This window comes from Oryctolagus cuniculus, chromosome 3 (genome assembly GCF_964237555.1).
Source record: "Oryctolagus cuniculus chromosome 3, mOryCun1.1, whole genome shotgun sequence".
Taxonomy (NCBI): domain Eukaryota; kingdom Metazoa; phylum Chordata; class Mammalia; order Lagomorpha; family Leporidae; genus Oryctolagus; species Oryctolagus cuniculus.
In genome coordinates this window covers 22,915,779-22,940,198 of record NC_091434.1, presented here as the reverse complement: position 1 = coordinate 22,940,198, position 24,420 = coordinate 22,915,779, and the positions used below count along the sequence as shown (strand labels likewise).

Below are 24,420 nucleotides of genomic sequence, written 5' to 3'. Positions count from 1 at the left end.
GGCTGATCCTCACTGCAGGGAGCAATAAGGGACTTGCTGCAGGTGCCCAATGCGCTGAGGGAGTCACACAGTAGCAGATCTCTCCTCCCCTGCTGTGGCAAAAGGGGAATGTTGGTTAGGAGAAAGCGATGAGTTGACCCTGGAAAGTATTCGAATACCCATTGCCTGGCCGGCGCCACGGCTCACTAGGCTAATCCTCTGCCTTGCGGTGCCGGCACACTGGGTTCTAGTCCCGGTTGGGGTGCCGGATTCTGTCCCGGTTGCCCCTCTTCCAGGCCAGCTCTCTGCTATGGCCCGTGAGTGCAGTGGAGGATGGCCCAAGTGCTTGGGCCCTGCACCCACTTGGGAGACCAGGAGAAGCACCTGGCTCCTGGCTTCGGATCAGCGCGATGCGCCGGCCGTAGCGTGCCGGCCGCGGCGGCCATTGGGGGGTGAACCAACAGCAAAAAGGAAGAACTTTCTCTCTGTCTCTCTCTCTCTCACTGTCCACTCTGCCTGTCAAAACAAAACAAAACAAAAACAAACAAACAAAAAAACAAATACCCATTGCCTTGGATTGGAAGAGTCGCATTACCTGTTTGAGCCCTTACCATAGATAGGCATGGTGGGTGGTATGAGAATGAACCAGGTATGTAGGACCAGCTCCTTATGTGCCTCTGGGTAAGAGCCTGGTGATGACCAGGAAGGCAGCATACAGTGAGTAAGGGGGCTGCAGGAACATGGCCCAGCAAGAGATGAAGGGCAGGAAGGAGGGCTTGGAGGTCGCTGGGGTTCAGACTGGTATAAGAAGAAAGGAAGGAAGTCTCGGGGGTAAGAGAGCTTTTTATGAAAATCAAAAGGCAGTGAGCTTGGGGCCAGTGCTGTGACACAGCAGGTTAAAGCCCTGGCCTGAAATACCGGCATCCCATATGGGTGCTCCACTTCCGATCCAGCTCTCTGCTATGGCCTGGGAAAGCAGTAGAAGATGGCCCAAGTCCTTGGGCCTCTGCACCCGCGTGGGAGACTTGGAAGAAACTCCTGGCTCTTGGCTTTGGATCAGTGCAGCTCCAGCCATTGCAGTCAATTGGGGAGTGAGCCATCAGATGGAAGACCTCTCTCTCTATATCTGCCTCTCCTCTCTCTATGTAACTCTGACTTTCAAACAAATAAATCTTTTTTTTTTTAAAAAAAAAAGGGTAGGAGCCACAGGGGGTGTTTGAGAAGTGGCAGGCAGTGAGGATCGGCCAGAATATCAGGTAGGAACACAGAGCGATGAGCTAAAGTCTGGACCAAGAGATTAAATCCAAACTTGGCGTTTCCTGAGTGCTACTGTGCTAAGGGCATTTAACTTTTTTCCACAACAGGGCCAACCAGGACACTGAATGGTTCAGTCCCCTTAATTATGTGGGGTCACTGGGTGGGGAGTGAACTAGATGTTCTCCTCTGTCATTTCATGCAGGGGAGAGCTGCAGGGTGGCATCAAACTGGGGCCTCTGGTCCTGACCCAACCTTCTCCTGCATTCTCCTTGTGTGCGTGTTTTATACGCCACACCACCATGCCATGCCACACACCACCACCATGCTACACCACACTTCTGCCACCATTCAAGGGTACATATCATCTCTCTGTGCCACAGCATCATGCAATGCCACATGTCATCACCACGTCTCTGTACCACATACAACACTGCCATGCCATGCTGAACACCACCACCACCACGCTATACCATACCACATGCTTTTGGAAATGCCAGATGGCCCCTTCTCCCACACATCTCTGGTGAGCTCTTGCCCATCACTCTACCAGCAGCTGGAGTTTTGTTTATATAGCTGCCTGCCACTGACTAACGCAAGTAGAGTTGACCCCTCCCTCCTGTCTGACCACGCTGCAACCAGAACACTTATCTGTCACTATTATAACAACTATGGCTCACACTTTTGTCTGTGTTATTAGACTGAAAGACTACTGAGAGAAAGAACCATTTTTACTTATCTGCATAAGGCTAGCACCATACTTGGCACATCATAGGTGCCGCTGGGGTGAGCATTGTGGTGAAACAAGTTAAGGCACTGTTTGGAGCAACTACATCTCATGTCAGAGTGTCAGTTTGAGTCATGGCTACTCTGTGCTTCTGATCCAGCCTCCTGCTAATGCACCTGGGAGGCAGAAGATAATAGTGCAAGAGCTTGTGTCACTGCTGCCCAAGTGGGAAACCCAGATGGAGTTCCTGACTCCTGGCCTTGACCTGGCCTAGCCTTGGCTGATGCAGGCATGTAGGGAATGAACCGGCTTATGAAAGATATTCTCTCTCTCTCCATCTCTCTGCCTTTCAAATAAAATAAGCAAATCTTTTTCTAAAATGTTTGACTATGTTTAATTAAGCAGTAGAAACAGCACTGGACTTGTAGCCAGGAGACCAGAATCCAAACTCTGCAGCCGCTATTAACAAAGAAGTTGCCTGACTTTTCTGAGTCAATCTGCCTTCTACACGAGGGGCGAGGAATGATCATATCTATTTTGTCATTTGTCCTGGACAACCCTATTCTACTCCTGGAGCAGAATACATTCCTGCCCATCACTCTTACCTCACCCATAATGACTTATTCAGAGTCAATAGAATCTGTAGGGTGGCAACACACAGGATCAGATATGAATGCCACTGGGAGTCTGCTGCATGCCGGACAACAGCGAGTGCTAGACAAAGGGTGTCTTGAATGTTTGAGGCAGAAATGCAGTGGAGAACAAATCTGAAAGGTGACCCAAAAATTGTCAACTTTATCGAAGAAGATGAAGATATGTCAACAGAGGGATGGCAAGAGCTACAACAGAATAGTGCCAACAAGGTGGAGTTGACCCCATACCATGGCTCCTAGGATTGCTCTCAAGACCACTTCCAGGACCTGAGGGCCACAGTCCTGCTAGATACAGAAGGCTCCATAAAAGTGGAGGCTACATCTGTCTTGTTCATGACTGTATATGGCTGGCCTAGTGTCTGTCCATAGCAGAAACATGAACCCATCACTTCACCTTTGTTGGGGTCTTGATGCTCTTATCTCAAAAGCAAAGGAAGGACCTTTCTCTTGGCAGGTGTCCTTGTGAGAGTTACATCATTTTAAACTCCACATGACAATACGTGATGCACATTGTGCTGCCCAGGGAAGACAGGGGTCCTGCAAGTCCAACTACTTTCTTAAGATCATCCAACTTCTGGATGATTCTCCAAATGCTTCACTGTGGGAGAGCAGACAATGTGGGCTCCAAGCAGGTGCACCAGATCTGCATGTCGCTCCAAGGGAAAGCTGTGGTGCTGATGGGCAAGAACACCATGATGCACAAGGCCATCCAAGAGCATCTGGAAAACAAGCTGGCCCTGCCTTATATCCAGGGAAATGTGGGCTTTGTGTTCACCAAGGAGGACCTCACTGAGATCAGGGATATGCTGTTGGCCAATAAGGTGCCCACTGCTGCCTGTGCTGGTGACACTGCTCCCCTGTGAGGTCACTGCCAGCTCAGAACACTGGTTTGGAGCCTGAGAAGACCTCCTTTTTCCAGGCTTTGGGCATCACCACTAAAATCTCCAGGGGCACCATTGAAATCCCGAGCAATGTGCAGCTGATAAAGACTGGAGACAAAGTGGGAGCCAGTGAAGCCACACTGCTGAACATGCTGAACATCTCACCCTTCTCCTTTGGGCTGATCATCTAGCAGGTGTTTAACAATGGCAGCATCTACAACCCCGAAGTGCTGGGCATCACTGAGAAAACCCTACCCTCATGCTTCCTGGAGGATGCCCACAATGATGCTAGTGTTTGTCTGCAGATTGGTTATCTGACTGTTGCATCAGTACCCCATTCTGTCATCAATGGGTACAAGTGGGTCCTGGCTTTGTCTGTGGAGACTGAGTACACCTTCCCACTTGCTGAAAAGGTCAAGGCCTTCCTGGATGATCCATCTGCATTTGTGGCTGCTGTACCTGGGGCTGCTGCACCTACTGCTGTGCCTGCTGCTGCTGCTGCAGCCCCCCCAGCCAAAGTTGAGGCCAAGAAAGAGTTGGAAGGGTTAGACAACGATATGAGATTTGGTTTCTTTGCATAGTCACAAAAAGCAGCCAACAACCCCAGGTTTATTTGTGAAACAGGGAAATAAAGGCCTACTTCTCTTAAAAAAATGAAGGAAGGTCCTTTTCTCTAAGTATATTTTTCTCTTTTTTTATTTTTATTTTATTTTTTATTTTTTTATTTTTTGACAGGCAGAGTGGACAGTGAGAGAGAGAGACAGAGAGAAAGGTCTTCCTTTGCCGCTGGTTCACCCTCCAATGGCCGCCGTGGCCAGCGCACTGCGGCCGGCGCACCGCACTGATCTGAAGGCAGGAGCCAGCTACCTATCCTGGTCTCCCATGGGGTGCAGGGCCCAAGCACTTGGGCCATCCTCCACTGCACTCCCTGGCCACAGCAGAGAGCTGGCCTGGAAGAGGGGAAACCGGGACAGAATCCGGCACCCCAACCGGGACTAGAACCTGGTGTGCCGGCGCCACAAGGCAGAGGATTAGCCTAGTGAGCCGCGGCGCCGGCTCTAAGTATATTTTTCCATAAGCAACAATACCTGTTACCATTTGCTAGTCTGAGGGTAGGTAGTAATAATGCTGATGACAACTGGGGGATAACAATTTTTAAAAAGGGAAACACAGTCCCCTGGTTCTGTGTCTACCAGTTCTCCATAGGGATGTGCAAGCACAAGGAGATGTCAGAGATGGAGAGGCCCACGTCCTGGAGACATGGTATGGCAGGCATCACATTTGCTGACATCTTCTCTGGCCAGAAAATAGCCTCTGGGTAAGAGATCTGAAATAAACATGTGCCTGGGTGCTGAGTCAGACACTGTACCAAGCACACTGTAAGTGCCTTGCCATGTTTAGAGTTCTCGGGTGCCTCTCCTCCCCCTTGTCAATATATTTCCCTCCCCAGCAGCCTGAAGAGACTGTGCCATGGTGAAAACTCCACATGGAGGGACCCCTTGCCTCCCCCTCCTCAAATAGGCTAAGAAAACCAGCTGCACAGTGGAGGAAGCAGGCTGAGAGAAGCAGGTTGAGCAAAATTCATAGCTTCTGCAACTGCTGCTCCAGGGAGACAGATGCAGTTGTACTGGGCCAATGGGTGCTGAGAAAGGAGGAAGAGTGAGTTCTCATGTCTCAGAGCCACGTGGGCCTTTCCATTCCTCCTAAGACACTCCTTTCTTCCCTCTGTGATTTGCAAAAAGCTCCTCCTTCTACTCCCTTGTTTTGAGCAAGTTCAACCCGCTATAGACACTTCCTCTTGCACAGTCTTCCAGCTCCTGAGGTCTGGTGTCCCACAGCATTTTTCACAATTCTTAGCCACGTCACTGTGTGTCTTCATCGTCCCATTTGGATTCACAAGACTGGCAAAGCTCCAAAAGGCCAGGAACTATGTTCTAGAGCACCAGGGTATCAGAAGGCTCAACACAGCTCTGGCACATGACAGCCACTCAGCGAACACTTGCACATTTGCTGAATACATGAATCAGAAATCGCCTCCACTCACATGGGAGATAGGTAAAACGAGTTCATAGCACAGTCTAAATAACCGCCCCCCCCAAGCTTCTACAAGATATCTGTGAAGCCAGAGGTTTATTTCCTGTATCTTCTAGAAGCACACTCTTCAAAATCAATGACACTTGAGGGAATGTCCAAAAAAAAAAAAAACACTGCAATGTGGACCCACATTTTGTAAAAATTTTAATAATAAAATCTGAAATAAAAGTTACAGATTTGGGCCGGTGCCGCGGCTCACTAGGCTAGTCCTCCACCTGTGGCGCTGGCACCCCTGGTTTCTAGTGCCGGTTAGGGTGCCAGTTCTGTCCTGGTTGCTCCTCTTCCAGTCCAGCTCTCTGCTGTGGCCCGGGAGTGCAGTGGAGGATGGCCCAAGTGCTTGGGCCCTGCACCCGCATGGGAGACCAGGAGAAAGTACCTGGCTCCTGGCTTCAGATTGGTGCAGTACATGGGCCGTAGAGGCCACTTGGGGGTGAACCAACGGAAAGGAAGACCTTTCTCTCTGTCTCTCTCTCTCTCTCTCTCACTGTCTAACTCTGCCTGTCAAAAAAAAAAAAAAAAGAAAAGAAAGAAAAGAAAGAAAAGAAAGAAAAGAAAAGAAAAGAAAAGAAAAGAAAAGAAAAGAAAAGAAAAGAAAAGAAAAAAAATAGCAGTCAACTTTGGGAAGCAAGTTGGAGAATTCCCCTCACTGCCGTTTATCTCTACTCATTCCTGCTGGCTCACTCAAAGTTAGCTTCCCGGGGGTCCGTCTGCAGCTCTCCCAGGCCTAACTTGTCACTTGTCCTGGGCCGTCTTTCAGGAGGATGTGTGCAGCCCTGGTCCAAGGCACTCATCAGCTGGTCTTGCAGCTGCTTCACACATCATTCTTCTGCACTAAATATGCATTCCTACCTTATCTCTGCCTTCCCAGAGCCAGGCACCCAGTGTGTTCACTCCATGTCTACAAAGTGAACAGTCATACTGGTCTTTTCACCACCACCAGATCAGGTGTCCCAAAGGAAATGGATAACAGGACATTCCATCCTTTAAATCATGACCTTTGGGGATGGAAGCTCTCCTAAGAGGCCATCAAATGTGCTTTCCTCATGGAGCAAGACTGATGAAATACTGGTAGGACTTACTTGGTTCCTGCTTGTCTTTGACTGTGGTCTTCAACATAATTGTGCCCAAAGCCATCTTGCCCACCATCAGCAAGCTCCAGTTGCTTTATTGCAAATCATGTTTGGTGATTTTTAGAAATTTTTCATTTGCTTATTTGTTTAGTTTTATTGATATGTCCAGAGATAGAAAGACACAGGCAAAGATTAGCTATTCCATGTTGCTGTCTCACTCCCTAAATACCTATAATAGTCAGCTGGGCAAGGCCAAATACAGGAGCCCAGAACTCAATCCTAGTCTTTCACGTGGGTGGCAGGGACCCAAGTGCTTGAGTCATCATCTACTGCCTCCCAGAGCGTCATTAGCTGGAAGCTGCAATCAAAAACACAGCTGAGAACTGAAGCCATGACCTCCGATATGGGATGTGGCGTGTCACAAGCAGCATCTTAACCACTGCACCAAATGCCAGCCCCGATTTTATTCACCAAACAATTGGTCATGTCATTTTATTCTAGAACATTTCAAACACACATAAATGAAGTTATAACAGCATCAGAATAAATCGCATGTACCCATCACCCAGCTACAACAATTATACACATGGCCAGTCTCATTTCACCTGAAGTCACTATATTGCTTTGAAACAAATTACTCATCATGTCAAATACTTTTTGATTTGAGTTTCATTCACAGGAGGGATGAAAATTAATTTAAATTATGAGGAATGTATCTCTAGGGTCATTTCCTGGTAAATTGTTTCTTTGGGGGGAAGGAGGAGATAGTGGGAAACCTTTAAAATTATATCATATACTCTTTCAGTATCCCTAACTGATTTTTTTGGAGGCAAACAGTTAATGGATGTCAGAAGCAAGAAACAAGGCCGTGAGTGTCACATGGCGTGTCAACACTGACTTTACAAAATCCAGGACTCTGGGCTCTCTCTGGAACAGAGATGAGCAGAAGGCAGGTGCAGCCAAATAGACCAACCCCCTCAAGTGCCTTTTTCTTCTGTATTAAACGCATGTATTCCACACAGACACCCGCCTCCCTCCTCCGCCCCACTTCTCACTCTCTCCCACCCACAAGCGCACACAATAGCAGCGAAACCTCTGCACACCCACTCACGCCTGCTCATTCACCTGCAGCTGCCTGCTTTTGGCAGCTGTTTTCCAAACACGTTAGAGAGCCGAGAGCCCCAGGACTAGAAAGCTTTTCTTTCCAAAGCACCACGTTGTTCCACGGAGGCTTTAATCTGTGGCTTCTGGAAGGATCGCCACAGGATGAATCAAAATACACAGCCCACACTCACTCAACGTGTCAAAGTGCTCCTTTTGGGGTGGCAGGTTGAGAAGTGTTAAAGACACTGTATAATGGCCAATGCTGTTTATGCTGATGCATGTTAATTCTGTTTACATGCTTAATACCCCATATTGGGAAAACTTTCCTGCCCCCTCAATGCTCTGCACTGTTCAGGAGTCACCCTGTCGATCTCAAAGCACTCAGCACACAGTACTTATATGAGGGGAAATGAGCAAAGTGTACTTATCATCTCTTTGGACAGGAGAACTGATGCTTCTCAGGAGTCTCCTGTACACACTGTGTGTGGTGCTGATGGCTTAAATTCTCAAAATTGGTTTTGAAAGTGTTTCTTTTTATTAGCTTCATGTTACAGATAGAGGACACTGGAGTTCAGAGGATTTATCTGATTTTCCCAAAGCCACAGAGCTAATAAACATGAAGGTACTTGAAAAAGTCTGTGGAAAATAGAATTAAAGGTTAAGTTTATTTTGTTGTCAAAAAATTTGAGATCTTTGCATTCGAAAGGTCTTCAAAAGTTGATGAAAAATGAAAGAACTATGCCTGGATTTCAGAATTTTCTTGCATCAAGATAAACTTATCTTTTGATTCCATTTTCCAGGAACATTTTGAACTATCCTTATACAAGAGTCAGGATTCTAACTAGGTTTTTCTAGTCACCAAACCCATACCATTTTTCCTATAGTAATAATTCTGAATTTGTCCAAGCCTGAGAAATTCCTTCCTTTTAAATTACTTTTATTTTTTAACTTTTCATGTCTAAATAATTTCAAACCACTCACATCACTGAGGCAGAGCAAGAGAGAAATGCAAGAGGCATTGCCCCCTGCCCCTACCCTGAGTGACACACAACACTTCCTTCCTACTCACATGGTGCTGTGCACCCCCACTTCTCCTCTGGGGCCTATGTCCCCGATCCTTGTATGTCTGTCTGAAAACCTCTTGTCTGATGCAGCAGTTTCTTCTCCCATTTGTCTGCCTCCAAATACACAGCAATACTAACAGAGTCACCTATTTTAGAATTCCAAAACAGCAGACCCATAGAATGGCAGATGTCCTAAACAGCACTCTGGCCTCAGAATCAGCCTTTAAGGCATGCGGATCTGGCTGAAAAGCCCATGAGAGTATTTCAGGCATGGAAAGCCAAGACACTCTGGAAAAAAAAAAAACCACCTAAATGAAAGATCTCCACGAGTGAGATCCCAGTGGAAAGAACAGGTCATCAAAGAAGGAGGTACCTTTCTCTGAAGGGAGGGGAGAACTTCCACTTTGACCATGACCTTGTCTAAATATGATCAGAGTCAGTGAACTCAAAAGGCTTCCATTTTGGGAGATGCTCAGGCTGACTTGCCCCAAGTGGTGGAGTTGGAAGCATACCAGGGGATTCCAATTCAATCCCATTGAGGTGGCATGTACCAATGCCATCTCACTGTTCCAGGTGATCAATTTCAGTTCACAGTTGGTCATGGTGGAGGGAATGGGAGTCAAAGGGAGCACATAAACAAGTCTAGTACCTGCTAACGCTAACCGATGGAGTAAATAAAGGGGAGAGTGATCCAACATGGGAAGTGAGATACTCAGCAGACTCATAGAATGGCAGATGTCCTAAATAGCACTCTGGCCTGAGAATCAGCCCTAAAGGCATTCGGAGCTGGCTGAAAAGCTCATGAGAGTATTTCAGGCATGGAAAGCCAAGACACTCTGACAAAAGATCTCTGTGAGTGAGATCCCAGTGGAAAGAACAGGTCATCAAAGAAGGAGGTACCTTTCTCTGAAGGGAGGAGAGAACCTCCACTTTGACTATGACCTTGTCTAAACAAGATAAGAGTCGGAGAACTCAGAGGGCTTCCATAGCCTTGGAAACTCATGACTGGAGCATAGGGAGATTACTGATGCCATAGACAGGAGTGTCAATTGGTAAAGTCAACAACAGGAGTCACTGTGCACTTACTCCTCATGTAGGATCTCTGTCCTTAATGTGCTGTACATTGAGATTTAATGCTATAACGAGTACTCAAACAATATATTTCATTTTGTGTTTCTATGGGGGTGCAAACTGTTGAAATCCTTACTTAATGCATACTAAACTGATCCTCTGTTAAAAAAAAAAAAAGAAATTATCAATTCCCAACTTGACTCTCACTGGGATTAAACATGACAATAGGTCTGATCTGATTTCATCATCATTTTAAAAAAATCATCTATTATTTTTCACTTTATGTTTCTGTGTGGGAGCAAACTGTTGAAATCCATACTTAATGTATACTAAGCTGATCTTCTGTATATTAAGATAATCGAAAATGAATCTTGATGTGAATGGAAGGGGAGAGGGAGTAGGAAAGGGGAGGGTTGTGGGTGGGAAGGACGGTATGGGGGGGAAGCCATTGTAATCCATAAGTCGTACTTTGGAAATTTATATTCCTTAAATAAAAGTTAAAAAAAAAAAGGCTTCCATAGCCTTGGCAACTCATGACAAGAGCCTAGGGTGATTACTGATGCCATAAACAAGAGTGTCAAATTATTAAGTCAACAACAGGAGTCATTGAGCACTTACTCCTCATGTAGGATCTCTGTCCTTAATGTGCTGTACATTGTGATTTAATGCTATAACCAGTACTCAACAGTATTTTTCACTTTTTGTTTCTATGTGGATGCAAACTGTTGAAATCTTTACTTAATATATGCTAAACTGATCTTCTGTATATAAAGAGAATTGAAAATGAATCTTGATGTGAATGGAAGGGGAGAGGGAACGGGAAAGGGGAGGATTGCGGGTGGGAGGGAAGTTGTGGGGGGAAAGCCATTGTAATCCATATTCTGTACTTTGGAAATTTATATTCATTAAACAAAAGTTAAAAAAAAAAAAAGAATTCCGAAACTAAAGGTTGAAAATGCAGCTTCTCGGGCACTTCCCCAGCACCTTGGCCCAGGACTCTTCATTTTACCCCCTTCCTTAGGCACCTCTTGATTCCCATGAATATTTCAGAACAATTTTAATGTGTGCAGCCTAGGACAGTATTACTTGAATTTCAGGCATTTACACTTTTTGAATTGTTGGTTTACTGGCTATAGTATTTTTTTCCAGCTTAACATTTGCTCTAAATGTCTCACAATTGTACATCGGTAAATCTACTTTTAAATATTTATTTCTTTATTTTGAAAGAGAATTACAGAGAGAGAGGAAGAGACAGAGAGAGAGAGAGATCTTCCATCTGTTGGTTTGCTCCCCAAATGCTGCAGCAGCCCGGGGCTAAGGTCAGGTCAAATTCAGAAGCCTGAAACTCCATCCAGGCTTCCCACATAGGTGCAAGGGCTCAAGGTTTTGGGCTACCTTGAATTGCTTTCTCAGGTGCATTAGCAATGAGCTGGATCAGAAGTAGAGCATCCTGGCCGTGAACCGGAGGCCATATGGGATGCCACCTTTGCAGATGGCAGCTTAACCCACAATGCTGATCCCAATATATCTATTTATAAAGGAGATTTTTTGACACTGCCATAAATAAAAAACTGTCATCACTGACCATAAAAAATAGGTAGAAATGGATGTTTGGTGCAGCCACTAAACCCCTGCTTAGAACTTCGGCATACTCTGTCAGATTGCCTGGGTTTGAATCCTGGCTCCTTTTCCATTATCTTCCTGCTAATGCACACTCCAGGAATCAATAAATGATGTCTCAAGTTATTCGGGTTCCGGTCTTCCATTTGGGTGACCTGGATTCAATTCTGGGCTCCTAGCTACAACCTGACCCAGCCTTGGCTGTTGCAGACATTTGGATAGTGAACAGGGGCTGGGAGATATCTCTCTCCCTCTGTCTTCCTCTCCCTGCCTTTCAAATAAATGAATAAGCAATCTTTTATTTTGAAAAAAAGGATTGACAAACTGTATGGCATCCAGGCAATGCTATTTTAGGGTTAAAAAGAAATGTGCTATCAGACTACAAAAGACAAGGATGGAGCCTAAGTGTGTATCACTCATTGAAAAAGCTGACATGAAAAGGCTACAGAGTCCAACTATATGACATTCTGGAAAAGGCAAAACTATAGTGGTGGGAGTTTGGAATGGAAGCAGTAGGATGAATGGGTGGATCACAAGGGATTTCTAGGGCAATGAAACTATTTTGCATGATACTAAGATGGTGGTACATGTCACTACACATTTGTCAAAACCCTTAGAACACCAAGAGTGATCTATGAACTTTGAGTGATAATGACGTGCGGATGCTGGTTCATCTTATTACAAACATAGTGCTCCATGGAGGCTATTGATGGTGGGGAGGCAGGCAGTGTGCAGAAACTCTCTGTACTTTCTGATCAATTTTGCTGTGACTCTAAAACTGCTCCAAAAATAAAGCTTATTTTCTAAAAAAAAAATAATAATAATAGACATACACAAATATAAAGAATACAAGATTGACAAATTCTACCAAGATATTGGTGTCTGTCCAAAGGCTCCAAGTCTGGTGCCTTTGTTTTGTTTGCAAAGGAGACTGACAGCATTGGAAAGGTGCTAAAGACATATTATCACTGTGATAATTTTCTCCTGGACACAATCGTGAGACACAAAACAAACTGAAAAGAGAACAACCTTCCCACTTGGAGATCAATGTTATTTAACATTGTATCTGTCTGGGATTGTCCATTGCACCCTGGAGTCCCAAAAACACTAGTTTAGGGACAACCCTGAGTGCAAACACCTTGCTGTAACACGTTGAGCAAGCTTTCCCTCTGCCTCTTCCTCTACACGCTCCTCTGCATCCTTGGGCTGCCCCCTGGCCTCTAGGGATTCAGAGTCCAGGAAAGTATCTTTCTGCACAGTTCCTGCTAAGCAGAGAACACTGCCTAAGAAAGATCTCTCAGGGATGCAGTGATGATGGAAATGAATAAAGACACCTCGGAAGCAGTGAGGGACCTAGGGAGAAGAGGACAGAGTTCAGCTGAGCCAGGCACCACAGAGGCAGAAAGTCTGTTAAACAGAGATTCTGGGTCTCAATACACAACCCTGATTGCCAGGTAGAAAAGCAGCCGGCATTCACTGTGATCCAAGCACAGCCTTAGAGCTCTGAATGTTTAAGTAAGAAAGGGAAATAGGAAGAGCAGACTTCTGGTCTGGGGGCCCAACTGCAGGATTCTGAAAAACACTAACAGAATAGGGTAAATATCACTCCCATTTCATAAGCGGTTGTTGGATGCCTAGATCTTTATTACATCTTTTTGACCCCTTATAAGCATTCAAATTCAGTATTTTATCCCTGTTTTTAAAAGATTTATTTAAGGTGGAGTTATCGAGAGATATTTTCCATCCACTGGTTCATTCCCCAAATAGCAGCAACAGTCGGAGCTGGGCCAATCCAAAGCAAGGAGCCAGGAGCTTCCCCCGAGGCTTCCAGGGGCCCAAGCACATGGGTCATCTTCTACTGCTTCCTAGCCATTGCAGAGAGCTGGATCAGAAGTGGAGCAGCCAAGACTCGAGCTGCCAGCTATGTGGGATGCTGGCACTGCAGGCAATGACTTTACTCACTGTGCCCTATCCCTGTTTCTAAAACACTGAAATACAGGTTCAGGGACATTAAATAAGTAGCCAATGATCACCTGGCTTCAAAGTCCAACCAATGGGAATGAAGCCGACGTGGTTCTGTCTTCAAACCCCACATTCTTCTCCTCATTCTGCAATACAGTGAGCAAAGGTCTTCCGGCCAAGTGGCCTCAGGCCAAGATAATCATCAGCGTGATTCCAGGACAGGGATAATCATCATTTGTCGTTACAGAATCAGAAATAAAGGTTGGCTGGGACCTCAAGGGATCATCATCTCCCCTTTGGATGATATGTTAGTTTACACACACACACACGCACACACACATTACACACCACTACCATGAACATACCAGGGACAAAAATAGCACTACTACTCTGGAGTGCATGTGTGCCAAAAGCAAGGAACAAATGATGAAAGCTCCTACTGTGTACAAAGCCATCTGCTAGCCACAAAGGAGGCCTCAGAAAGGTTCCTCTGGAGCACTGCTCAAGAGTCTTTACAGGAAAATAATCCTTCCATCAGAAAGGAAAATTTGCTTGTCCTCCCCAGTAGTTCTACAAACAGACTCTGGAGAAAGACTCAGGAGCACAATCACCTGTGTCCAAGACTGGGGCCCATCTGTCCCCCTTCTAGGGTGTGAGGTCATTCCTTGGGTCACAGGACTGGACAGAGCCTGTATTTGCAGACTCTATTTTTTCCCCTGACAGTTTGCATCTACCTGGAACTAAGGTTGTAAATTATTCAACTGTGCCATTTTGTCATGAGGTGATCAGGCCCATGCGCACCCCACTTAAGCTTTTAACCAACAGAGGAAGGTATCAAAATGCACTATTCATAATGTGCACACGGAAACTCCAGCTTACACAGGCTGCATCTCCAAGGGGGGATGGTGTGCAGCTCGGGCCATACATATTCGCTTGCCAGCTCCTTTACATCCAGGCTTTCTTCCAACTTGGCTTCCTGCCCAGCAAACAAGAAGCAGCCCGCTCATTCCCACATTCCTCTGAGTCTCTCCTCCCCCTCCAACATACTCTCCCTCCCCTAACACACAGACCACAGCTGGGCTTCTCCAACACACCAGCTGGAAAAGGAAGAGGAGGGAGAAGAGAGAGAAGAGGAGGGAGGAGAGCGAGCAAGTGAGAACCCATATTTCTCTTTACTTTTCACAGTCTCTTCTGATATCCATATTTCACTCTCCCCCTATTAGTCTTATTAAGTAACTCTTCATATGAGGGCCTTAGAAGCCACACCTAATAAATTAGCCAACCCAGCCCACGGTGATGCAGGCTGGCAAGCAAAGGATTGCTCCAAAGTGAACACTGTTAAGAATCCACAGACAATTGATTTGAGAACTGCTCCACAACTGTCAAGACACCAGGTGTCTCCCTTCCACCCACTCTGGGTTCGGTCTGTGAACACAAGGCTGATGCAGTCCATGTTTTATTTGTGGTGTTTATCCATATGCATGTAAATAATATCTAAACCTGTGAAATAACCGGTGACCTAATTGTCATGGCTGAACAACCTTGCACCAACTCCCAACAGACATTTAGGGCACTAGTTAGAGCCTTCCACAAAGAAATGGTCTTTAGAGCTTCCAGTTTAAGTGGGACCAGGCTTGGTATAGCAAGAACTGGAAAGGCTACAGTGAAAAACCTCATGAGTCTCAGGGGTGACTGGGTTTGCCCTTTTCTGGGATGGTTCTTTAGCCTTAGATCCACAATGATGTCTGTTGCCTATTGGTCACAAAGGGTTTGCCTTCCTATTATGGTTTGTGCATGGTTCAAATTACAATTGCAGCAATCACATGACTATGAACTTCTATAAACACGAGACAGAGATTTCTTTGCAATATTTGCTGAAGACATGTTTGCATATGCTATTTAATGTGTACACCAGGACAAGATGTCCTGGGATGCAATGACCCCTTGAATTGGAAAGAATGAAGGGTCATCGCTTTCTACTTGTTTTAAAATCTCCCTGAGCCCTACAATAATCTATGAACCTCAACTCTCAAGTTCAAAGGGATTCTTAAGGGTCACCCAGGCCCAGCCACCTATATGATTCCCCTTCTAAAGCAACCTAAGCTATCTGGGGACAGCTTTGATAGAAAGATCTTTCTAATATAAAAACCAGAGTTGACTTCCTGGATATTCCATCACAGATCAAGGCACTGTCCTTTGTGCCCCTTCTTCTGAACAGCACATTTTCAGCAGTTATTTTTCTCCTGACTGTTCTCTTTTCATTAGTAACCCTACCTGTGGAGTTACCCATTGGATTAGCTCTGAAGGCTTGTTCATTCAACAAATATTTATAGAGCATGAAGCAGGTGCAAGGTACTAGACTGAGAGTTCATCATCCAATGACAAACACGGACATACAAATCATTCCCTCCAAGGATCTCACAGTCCCTTTGCAGTATCTCCTTTAAATACAGGCAGTGGAGCCCCCGGGTTTGCAGGGCCTCACTCTGCCCATTTCTCTTCATCTGCACCTCTTCCCCAAGGGTAGTCCACAGGAACAAGGAGCCATGCCCCTCTTCTGGACTGTGCTCCCATCACCTGCTACCTTGGAACTCCTGTTTAGACAGCCTCAAACCTTCTCCTAAGACCTGCAGGGCTCCCTTCTTCTGGTCCATCAACTGGTCCTTCCTAGGTGAATGCGCTAAGGGTGGTTGTTTGGGTGGTGTGAACAGAGGCATCTGGAATGTATACACACATGTGCCAAGGTTCCTTGGTGTGGAATACAGTCAGTGGTGGAAAGAGAATCAGAGTGGCCTGTGAACAAGGCCAGGTATCCCCACTTTACTAGCCTGGATTTCACAGAAATCTCAGAGCTCTGAATTCAAATCTTGAGGCTTTTTTGAAGGATAGGATAGCATTCTTTTGGTTAGCTGATAATTAGTTAGATTTATTACTCCTAAATATTTTGGCCTGATATGTGAACCCCCATTTATACTATTTCCCTAAGGCCTCAAAATTTTAGGGGTGGGTCTATGCTTTGTGAAGATAGATATTAATTAAATAACCACACAAAAATGTAAAATTGAGCCAGCGTACTAAGAAAAAGTACACCATCTAGGTCTCCATTAAAATGCTCTATCTGACCCTCCATTGCCTGGGTTCTTGTGCTTCTCAGGGTCTCCCAAGTTTCCCTGAACCCTGTACAACCCTTATCTTCCTTCCCAACAACCCAGAACACTGGCTAAAATATTCTATACTATTCTTACCCCTTCTGGACATACCTTAACTCCTGCCCAACACGGTGAATTTCATCCTTGTCCCTACCTCTAGGCACCACACAGCTGCCCAGACTGGCAGGCAATTTCACCTCTTTGTATCCACGTGTCTTACATTTCTTCTGCTTCCATCTGTCTAAACTCAGCCTTGCAGCCTAAATCAATTTCTTCTCACTTGGTCTTCAGCAGCCACGGAGAAGCTGTTCCTGACTAATTTGGAGAAAAGGTAGCAAATTCCCTGACTTGCGTCTCTGAATAGGCACCCCGCCCACTAGCTGCTTTTAAGCATGCATCTCTTTCTCTTGTACCTGACATTACTGTAATTCACTCAGGCTCACTGTCTGTATGTTCTTGATCTCTATCAGCCCCTATGATGTCTGGGTTAGATTGCAATGCTTCCAGAGGGCAAGGCTCCATCTACCCTGTGTCCCTGGACCTTGCTCAGCAGACTGGCATAGGTAGGTGTTTAATAAAGACTTTGATGATGGGAACAGAGCAGCCCTCTATGCCTCGAGCACTGAAAGTGCACAAGAAGCAATCCACTATCACAGCCAGACCACAATCATAGCAGCCCTCCTGCCAGCCTGGTGGCTGGGCACACTCTTCCCTTGAGACAGGAAGGGAGAATACACTCTCGCATCCAAGACTGTAACAACAATAGTAATAATAATAATGTAACACTGTGACAGCACTGCTCTAATGATGCTGACTGATTTGATATTCAGAATAATCTTATGAAGTAAGGCCTATTATCATTATCAAAGTTTTTAAACTATTTATTAACTTATTTAAAAAGCAGAGCGAGGGAGAAAGTGAAAGAGATCTTCCATTCAGTGGTTCACTCCCCAAATGTCTGCAACACCTTGAGTTGGGCCAGGCTGAAGGCAGGAGCCAGGAACTCCATATAGGCCTCCCACATGGTCAGCAAGAGTGCAAGCCCTTGGGTATCCTCTTTGCCCTCTCAGGTACATCAGCAAGGACCTGGACAGGAAGCAAAGCAACAGGGACTCAAACCAGCAATCTGGGACACTGGCTTTACAAGTGGCAGCCCAACCCACTTCTCCACAATGCCAGCCCCTACTCCAGTTTTTAAAGTGAGGAATCCAAGCTACAGAGAGGCTGTGCAACTTGCCCGAGTGTCCATCTAGGACCACCTGGCTTCAAAGACTTCAGCTTGCCTACCCTTGACACCATCCCTCAAGGCAGATGAGTGTAGCTTCAAACAAACATAGAAAGTGAGGAGCTGCTAACTGGGCTCTTTCCCTAACTCTCTAGGGTCCCTGACCCTTGTGCAGTATGAATCAATGTCTGGGAGAAAGACAGTTGGCCACTTAGTAGCTTTCCTACATGGAGCCAAATGGGTCTTCAAAGCATTTTTTCACAGCCCATCCTTGTCTCCTCCTGTCTTCTCTTCTGTTTTTCAAACATGCTAAGCTTGTTCACATTCAGACTTTTGAACTCACTCTTTCCTTCATTTGGAGTGCTCTTGCTCATATCTATACATTTCTGGGTCCCTATCACATAGGTGTTGGCTCACATGGCTGTAGGAAAGCTTTTCCTGATCACCCTCTCTAACTTTGCTGTACCTTTTCCAGCCACTCCCTTTCATTTTGCCTCATTTCCCTGTGTTAGTGTCACCAGAGCACACACACTATCTGAAGTTACTTTCTCTATCAGTGTACTTGTCTACTTCATGTCTCCCACAGAACATCAGCTTCAAGAAAGCTTAGCTCTTATTTGTTTTGTTCACTCCTGGATATTCAGTACTTGGAACAGCATCCGGCACACTCTAGGTGCCCAATAAATATTTGTTAAATAAATGTATGTATGGGTGAGTGGATCTACTGTCTTTTGTAGATACTTTTGTGCAAAGATGGAGCTAACTGGATCCTCCCACTTCCCTGCTCCACATATATTGCAAGCTCTTCACAGGAAGAGACCGGATCTTCATCCCGGTCAATGTTTTAGCCCTTAGAACAGGAGCAAATGACTAGGGCGATGAGTGGGAGGAGCAGCTGTTTAGTTCCTTTGTTTGGGCAGGAGAAAGACCAAGACATTCAGCTACTGAGATTGCAGGCTGTCTGTACTCCCTCTCAGCCATGTGTATGCAATTGCTGGATAGCTCTGTCCCTGAACAGAAGATAAAATACAGAAATCTCAGCCTCTCTCTCTCTCTCTCTTCTCTCTCTCTCTGTCCCCCTCTTTTCTAGAGTTTCATACACATCCTCTCCTTTGTCTCTCGTCCTCAATGAAATGTAAAGAAAACTGAGAAGAAAGTGGGAAACTGTGTTCTCCACATCCAAGGTAGTATTCACCCTGCTTTTATTCCAAGTATAACACACTCCCATTAAAACCTCCAGCTCCTGCACAGATAAAATAAACCCCTAAAACATAATAATCATGTGCAGGATATGCTTCATTTGATCCAATCCTAATGCAGACATGGCCCCCTGATCCTCCCACATCATAATAGAACCCATTCCTTTATTAGTCTGAGCTTTTTTCTTCAATGCTTTACATATGACACATAGGAAAAATAATGAACAAGAAAGGAAAGTGCCTAACCTCCAACTGGATCTTGTAGCACATGAGAGCATTTCATGATATTGCTAATGATTCTTTTCTTTTTGTGATAAAATATAGCTTTCCTACTATCAAAGCACATGCTCATTATATATTCATCCCTTCTTAGGTATTTTTACGCTCATCATCTACTGAATCTTCCCAACACACTTATAAGGAAAGGAAGGGTCAGAAAATGCTGTCTTCAAATAAGATAAGTTGGGGAAGGGTCCAGAGTTATGGAGCTATTAGAAGACACTCACATAGCAGGTGAAACGTTAATCCAGGACACATTCCAAGTCCTTTCATTTTAAAGAGACAATAATGTTTTGTCAGAAGCCACATTCCCAGCACCCCTGTGGCATACAGACTGAGTCAGTCCATGGGAGAGAAGAAATACCTAAAGAAGATAGGAAGATAATTTAAAAAAATAAAAGATGAGGATCCCCAATGGGGCAAGATCTTGATTCAGAACACCCCAAAGTGAAGCTCACCCTTGCTATCAGCCAAACCACCATACCGTGTAGCTCTACTGAAGGTTCAACCCTGGAAGTGGACAGAAGGTACTGAGCAGGCACCCTGGAACTTTTGCCTAACAGCAGTTTTCAACTCAAGGCAACACTGCATTTGAAATTTTAGATGGTCCAACTCTCAAGAAGGAGGTCCGTATCCCTCAGTCTGGATCCATCAGACATCTACTCACGTAATCTACATCATTCCCTCTTATAATGTTCCAAGTTGTGGGCCCAGCCATTATTGGTCCCCAAAGTGCTTTGTCCATTAATAGCAAAAATACAAATGAATGAATATGTCAACTAAGCCAGCATTTCTCAAAGCAAGCCCTATGCAAGAACATGAGCCAGTCAGGAGCACCAGCATGGCAACCTGCTGCATTGCCACTTGACAGGGAACACCTGGTGACCTTCCCTCTACTGGAGGAACTACTAAAGAAGTAGATGACATGGACACATAACCCTACCTACGTTTAAACCCAATCTTCTAATTCTACCAGGTTTTCAGGTGAGCCTTTTCTATCTGGGATTGTTTGGAAAGTGATTTGACAACCCATGACTCTTGAAGAATGCATGCATATTGTGCAGCCTTGCAGACACAAGATTGTGAGTGGAACAGGAGGTGTGACTGTGAAGATTTGAATGAATATAGTAAAGAGAACCTGCCAGACCAAGTTCTAGTCCATGAAGTATTTGGCATTTCTCATCCTTGGTGGAGAGAGTTTATGAGATATTCTAAGTTGATGTACTTCTGGTGGATGATGAACAGGTATGACAAAATCCTCTCCTCCCTTCTCCATGACATTTAAATTCTCTCTCTCTCTCTCTCTCTCTCTTACCTACCTATTTTCAACATAGGAGAATTTGAGATGGCCAAAAAGTATCTTAGCAAACCATAGACTCTTCTTGGCCTAGAATCCCTCTCTCCTCAGTGACTAGAACATATTGCTAAGGATGTCAATGTGATAGCGGAGGAGAGAGTCTCAAAGTGCATGAAATAACAAGCTTATTGGGTTTCAACCATGAGAAGAGGGAAAGAGATCTTGGCACACTTTCATAAAAGGAAGAAGTTTGAATCTGGGCCCAAACCGGCACTAATTTTACTAATAACAAATAACATGAAAGGATACCTTTGAAACAAGTATGAATACACCACCAAGTGCCTTCATTGCACCACCTTTTAGATCTTCTGTTCTGCAGAGGCTTATGGGATCTTTGATAGAATTGAAGACACTATCATTGGAAGAAAAATGCGAACCTAGGGTTTAACTGAGCCACAAACAGGCTCCATCAGGAACCAGACACCTATGGGCAAACTTAACCACAAGAAATACCATTGAGGAGCTTTCACAACTTAGTCCTCATACCAGAGATAGCGTAACGTTCCCCCAGAGCAAATAGGCAAGTAGCAAAGTGCAAGACCTGGAGACACCTCAAAAAAGTGGCAGAAAGGAAAGAGGAACTCACCTGTTCCGGTCCCTGGAAGCAGATACGGCAGAGTGGGGTTCTCATGCCACTGTCCAAGCTGCTGCCCAGTGAGTAGCGATCCTCAGCCTTCTCCTTGAAGAAGTCATCAGAGGAGGCACTGCTGGGAAAGGAGCCCAGTGGCTCTGTGGCTGGGCCACCCCAGTCATCTTCCACAGAAGAAGGCGGCAAAGGTGGTGGAGGTGGCAGAGGAGGGGTCTCCCTGCCCACTACCTCCCGGGGACCCCTCCAGCCTTGCCACCCCCCGGCCCCCAGAGCCGGAAGGGTGTTATTGTTGGCCGCCAAATGGGGGGGCTGGGGGTTGCCGTGCATGGGCAGGGGCGCTGGAGGAGGGCGCCGCAGTAGAAAAACCTTCAGGTCATTGAAGAGCATGCGGCAGCGGCACTTGAGGAGACCCTGGTGGCGCAACATCTGGGGAGCTGGGGCGCACAATCCACAGCAGTACCAGCCACAGCAGCAGCACCACCACCACCAGAGCAGCCCACTCAGGGGCATAAGCATGTGCCTGGAGGAAGCAGTGAGCCTGAGAGCGGCAGCTGGAGTCTTTGAAGAGAGGAGTACGCTGGGTTTTGGGGTCCACAGTGTTTCTGTGTAATGGGGAAATCCACTTTCTCACTGGTGGTTTTTGCAACCCCTCCAAGCAGCAAATAGATGGCTCCCAGGACTGAGAACTGTGAGTCTCTGATTCTGAACTCCTCCTTGGAAAGCCCAACAACAAACAAGTTTTCCTTGCCCTGGCACCTTCACTTCAACTTCATACTTGGCTCAAGGTGTCTCCTTTCTGTTCTTGACCCAGGATGCTGGTAGGAGCAGGGCAACGAAGGAACTGTTGAGGGTGGGGCTGGTGGAGCCTGAAGATCAATGTCTAAAAGTTCCCCATGAAGGAATTCCTTCTCAAATCCCTAGGCAGTGAGGAATCTCTTTTCTATAAAAGGGTAGGGAAGATTATAAACCAAATTTGGAATGGATTGAGCTGGGCTTATGGAAAACTAGTTCAATGAAGAACCGAGGTTGTTCTGTGGGAAAGAAAAGAGAGTTTTCCTCAAGTAGGAGGGGGCTGTTTGAGGGATGGGGAGCAAGGCGGTGCAGGAGGGTAGGTTGGGGGAAGTTTTAATTCTGCTGGGCAGAAAACTGGGGCAATGAAGCCCCAGAAGCACCAGAGTTGCTTTTAAGAGAGCAGTCGGGTGAGCTAGGGAATAGGTTGAGGGTGAAACCGGGCAGTGGGCTTGTGCTTCGCCTGTGCAGCCAAGGGGCTACGCAGAAGAGAGGAGAGCCAATTAGGAGAGCATAGGTGGGAAGAAAGGAGGTTGGGGAGGAAGAAGAAGAAAAGATAGTTTAACCCTTGCGGGACCGCCTCCTTCCTGAGCGCTAAGATCCGGGCTGGAGGAAGGATGTGTGCGTGGGAGTGGGAAGGCGGCGGAGCAGAGCAAAGAGGAAGAGAAGAGGGGCGTGTGGGAGAGGACAGGAGAAAGGAATAGTTACATTCTCTCAGCCCCCGACCCAGCCCTGCTGCAGTCCTTAAATCCGCGGCCCACTCCGCTGGGTTCCATCAACGGTCCCTTCGGGAGAGGTGCAAGGGCCCCGACAGGGGCAGGTGCACGCGGGCGAGCGGCCTCGCCCTGTCCTCCTCGTCCTCCTCTGGGTCGTCGTCGCCCTCCTCGTCCCGCTCCGTGTCTGCCCGCGCCCGCGGCTGCTGCTGTGTCGGCGCAGACTGCTGCTCGGCGCCCGGGTGTCTCCGGGGCGGGGGCTGCTCCGCCTCGTCCTCTGGCTGCTGCCCGCCGTCCGGCGCGGCCGCGACTCCCGGCTTCATGATCCTCCGCCTCCTCCTCCTCCTTCCCGGGGGGCCGGCCCTGAGCCCCGGCGCCCGGGCAGCGCTGCCATGCAACCAGCGGCGAGGCGCGCGTGGGGGTGGGAGCGGCTGGGGAGTGAGGCGGGGCGGGGGCAAAGAAAAATGCAATAACACTAGTGCAATAATCCGGTCCTCAAATAATCAGCGAAGGGTGCTCCGGAGGGTGGGGACGAAGGAGGGCGGCTGCCAGGTCTTCTCAGCAGCTCTGCCCCCGCTGCCCCCGCCCAGGGCGGCCTCAGCCCGCTTTCGACCCCCAGCCCCGGCGCGCCCCTCCCTGCTCCGCGCTGTCTCGGGTCGGCTCCGCTCGCGGCTGCTACCTCTCTCCTCTCAGTCGCAGCGAGGTGAGGCTCGCAGGCAGCGCCGGCTGAAGGTGGGCAGGCGCAGGCAAAGCAGCGCGGCCCAGGTGGGAGGCAGCCGACACTTGGCTCCAGCTTGGTCCTCGAGGCGCCCCGAAACCGTGTATAAATAGATAGCTTGGAAGAGACGAGGAGGAGCAGAGCGCAGCCCGGGCTGCCGCCAGGTGTTGTCCTCCGCCGTTGCTCGGCACCCGCCGCCACGACTGCTGCCCCCCTGGCTCGTTTCCCAGAGGGGTGGCGCTGGAAGGGGGGTGGTGGGGCGGCGGCCGCCCGCGCGCGGACTGGAGCTCCGGCTGCCCAGAGCCCGGAAGGCTCTCGGCGATCTCCGCGGCCGCCGCGAAGCCGCTGCTGCATTCAGCACCCGGGCGAGTGGACAGCTCCCGCCCGGGCCGCGTCACGCCGGTGGGGGCCTGACGCAGACGCCGACGCCGCTGAGAGGTGGAGGAGGGAGAGGGGGCGAGAGGGAAAGGGGCTGGAGCAAGAGGGCGTCGAGCAGGAGCCGGGAATGGGGAGGGACCGAGAGCAAGGGAGGTAACCTCTCGAAGGAGGGCTTCACGGAGGGAAGGAAGAGGGAGCCAAGTACAGAGTCAAAGGAAAAGGCAACTGGGCTGCAGGGACGCGAGTTCCGCGCTAACTCCTGCCTCTGCCCGCAGCTGCAAAGTACTCCTGTGGATGGACTGGTTGCAGGATTTCTGCCCGCTGTGCGCTGTCTCCGTTCCCCTGGACACGTGCAGGCAGTCACCTCCCAGCCAGAGGCCATTCCCCTACCCAGAGAAACGTTTAGAGACAATGCCAGGCTGCAAGCCTGGGGGGAGATAAAGTTGTGTGACTTCCACAATGGAGCTGGGGCTAGGAGACGAAGTGCTGACGAAGACCTCAAAAGAAGGAAGTGCTTGCAACCTTCAAACAGCGAGACGGATACT

The 24,420-nt window shown here is 47.4% G+C and overlaps 1 protein-coding gene and 1 pseudogene across 1 annotated transcript in view; one reads left to right on the top strand and one right to left on the bottom strand.

The window, feature by feature from the left end:
- The window catches only part of MARCHF4 (membrane associated ring-CH-type finger 4), a 114,587-nt gene extending 92,794 nt beyond the window's left edge, over positions 1-21,793 (bottom strand). Inside the window, exon 1 of the mRNA XM_051848211.2 lies at positions 21,275-21,793. Within this exon, the coding sequence (XP_051704171.1) occupies positions 21,275-21,793 (519 nt within the window). The remainder of the gene's footprint in view (positions 1-21,274) is intronic.
- On the top strand, positions 3,104-4,075 carry LOC127491678 (large ribosomal subunit protein uL10-like; annotated as a pseudogene).
- Positions 21,794-24,420: the final 2,627 nt, after the last annotated feature.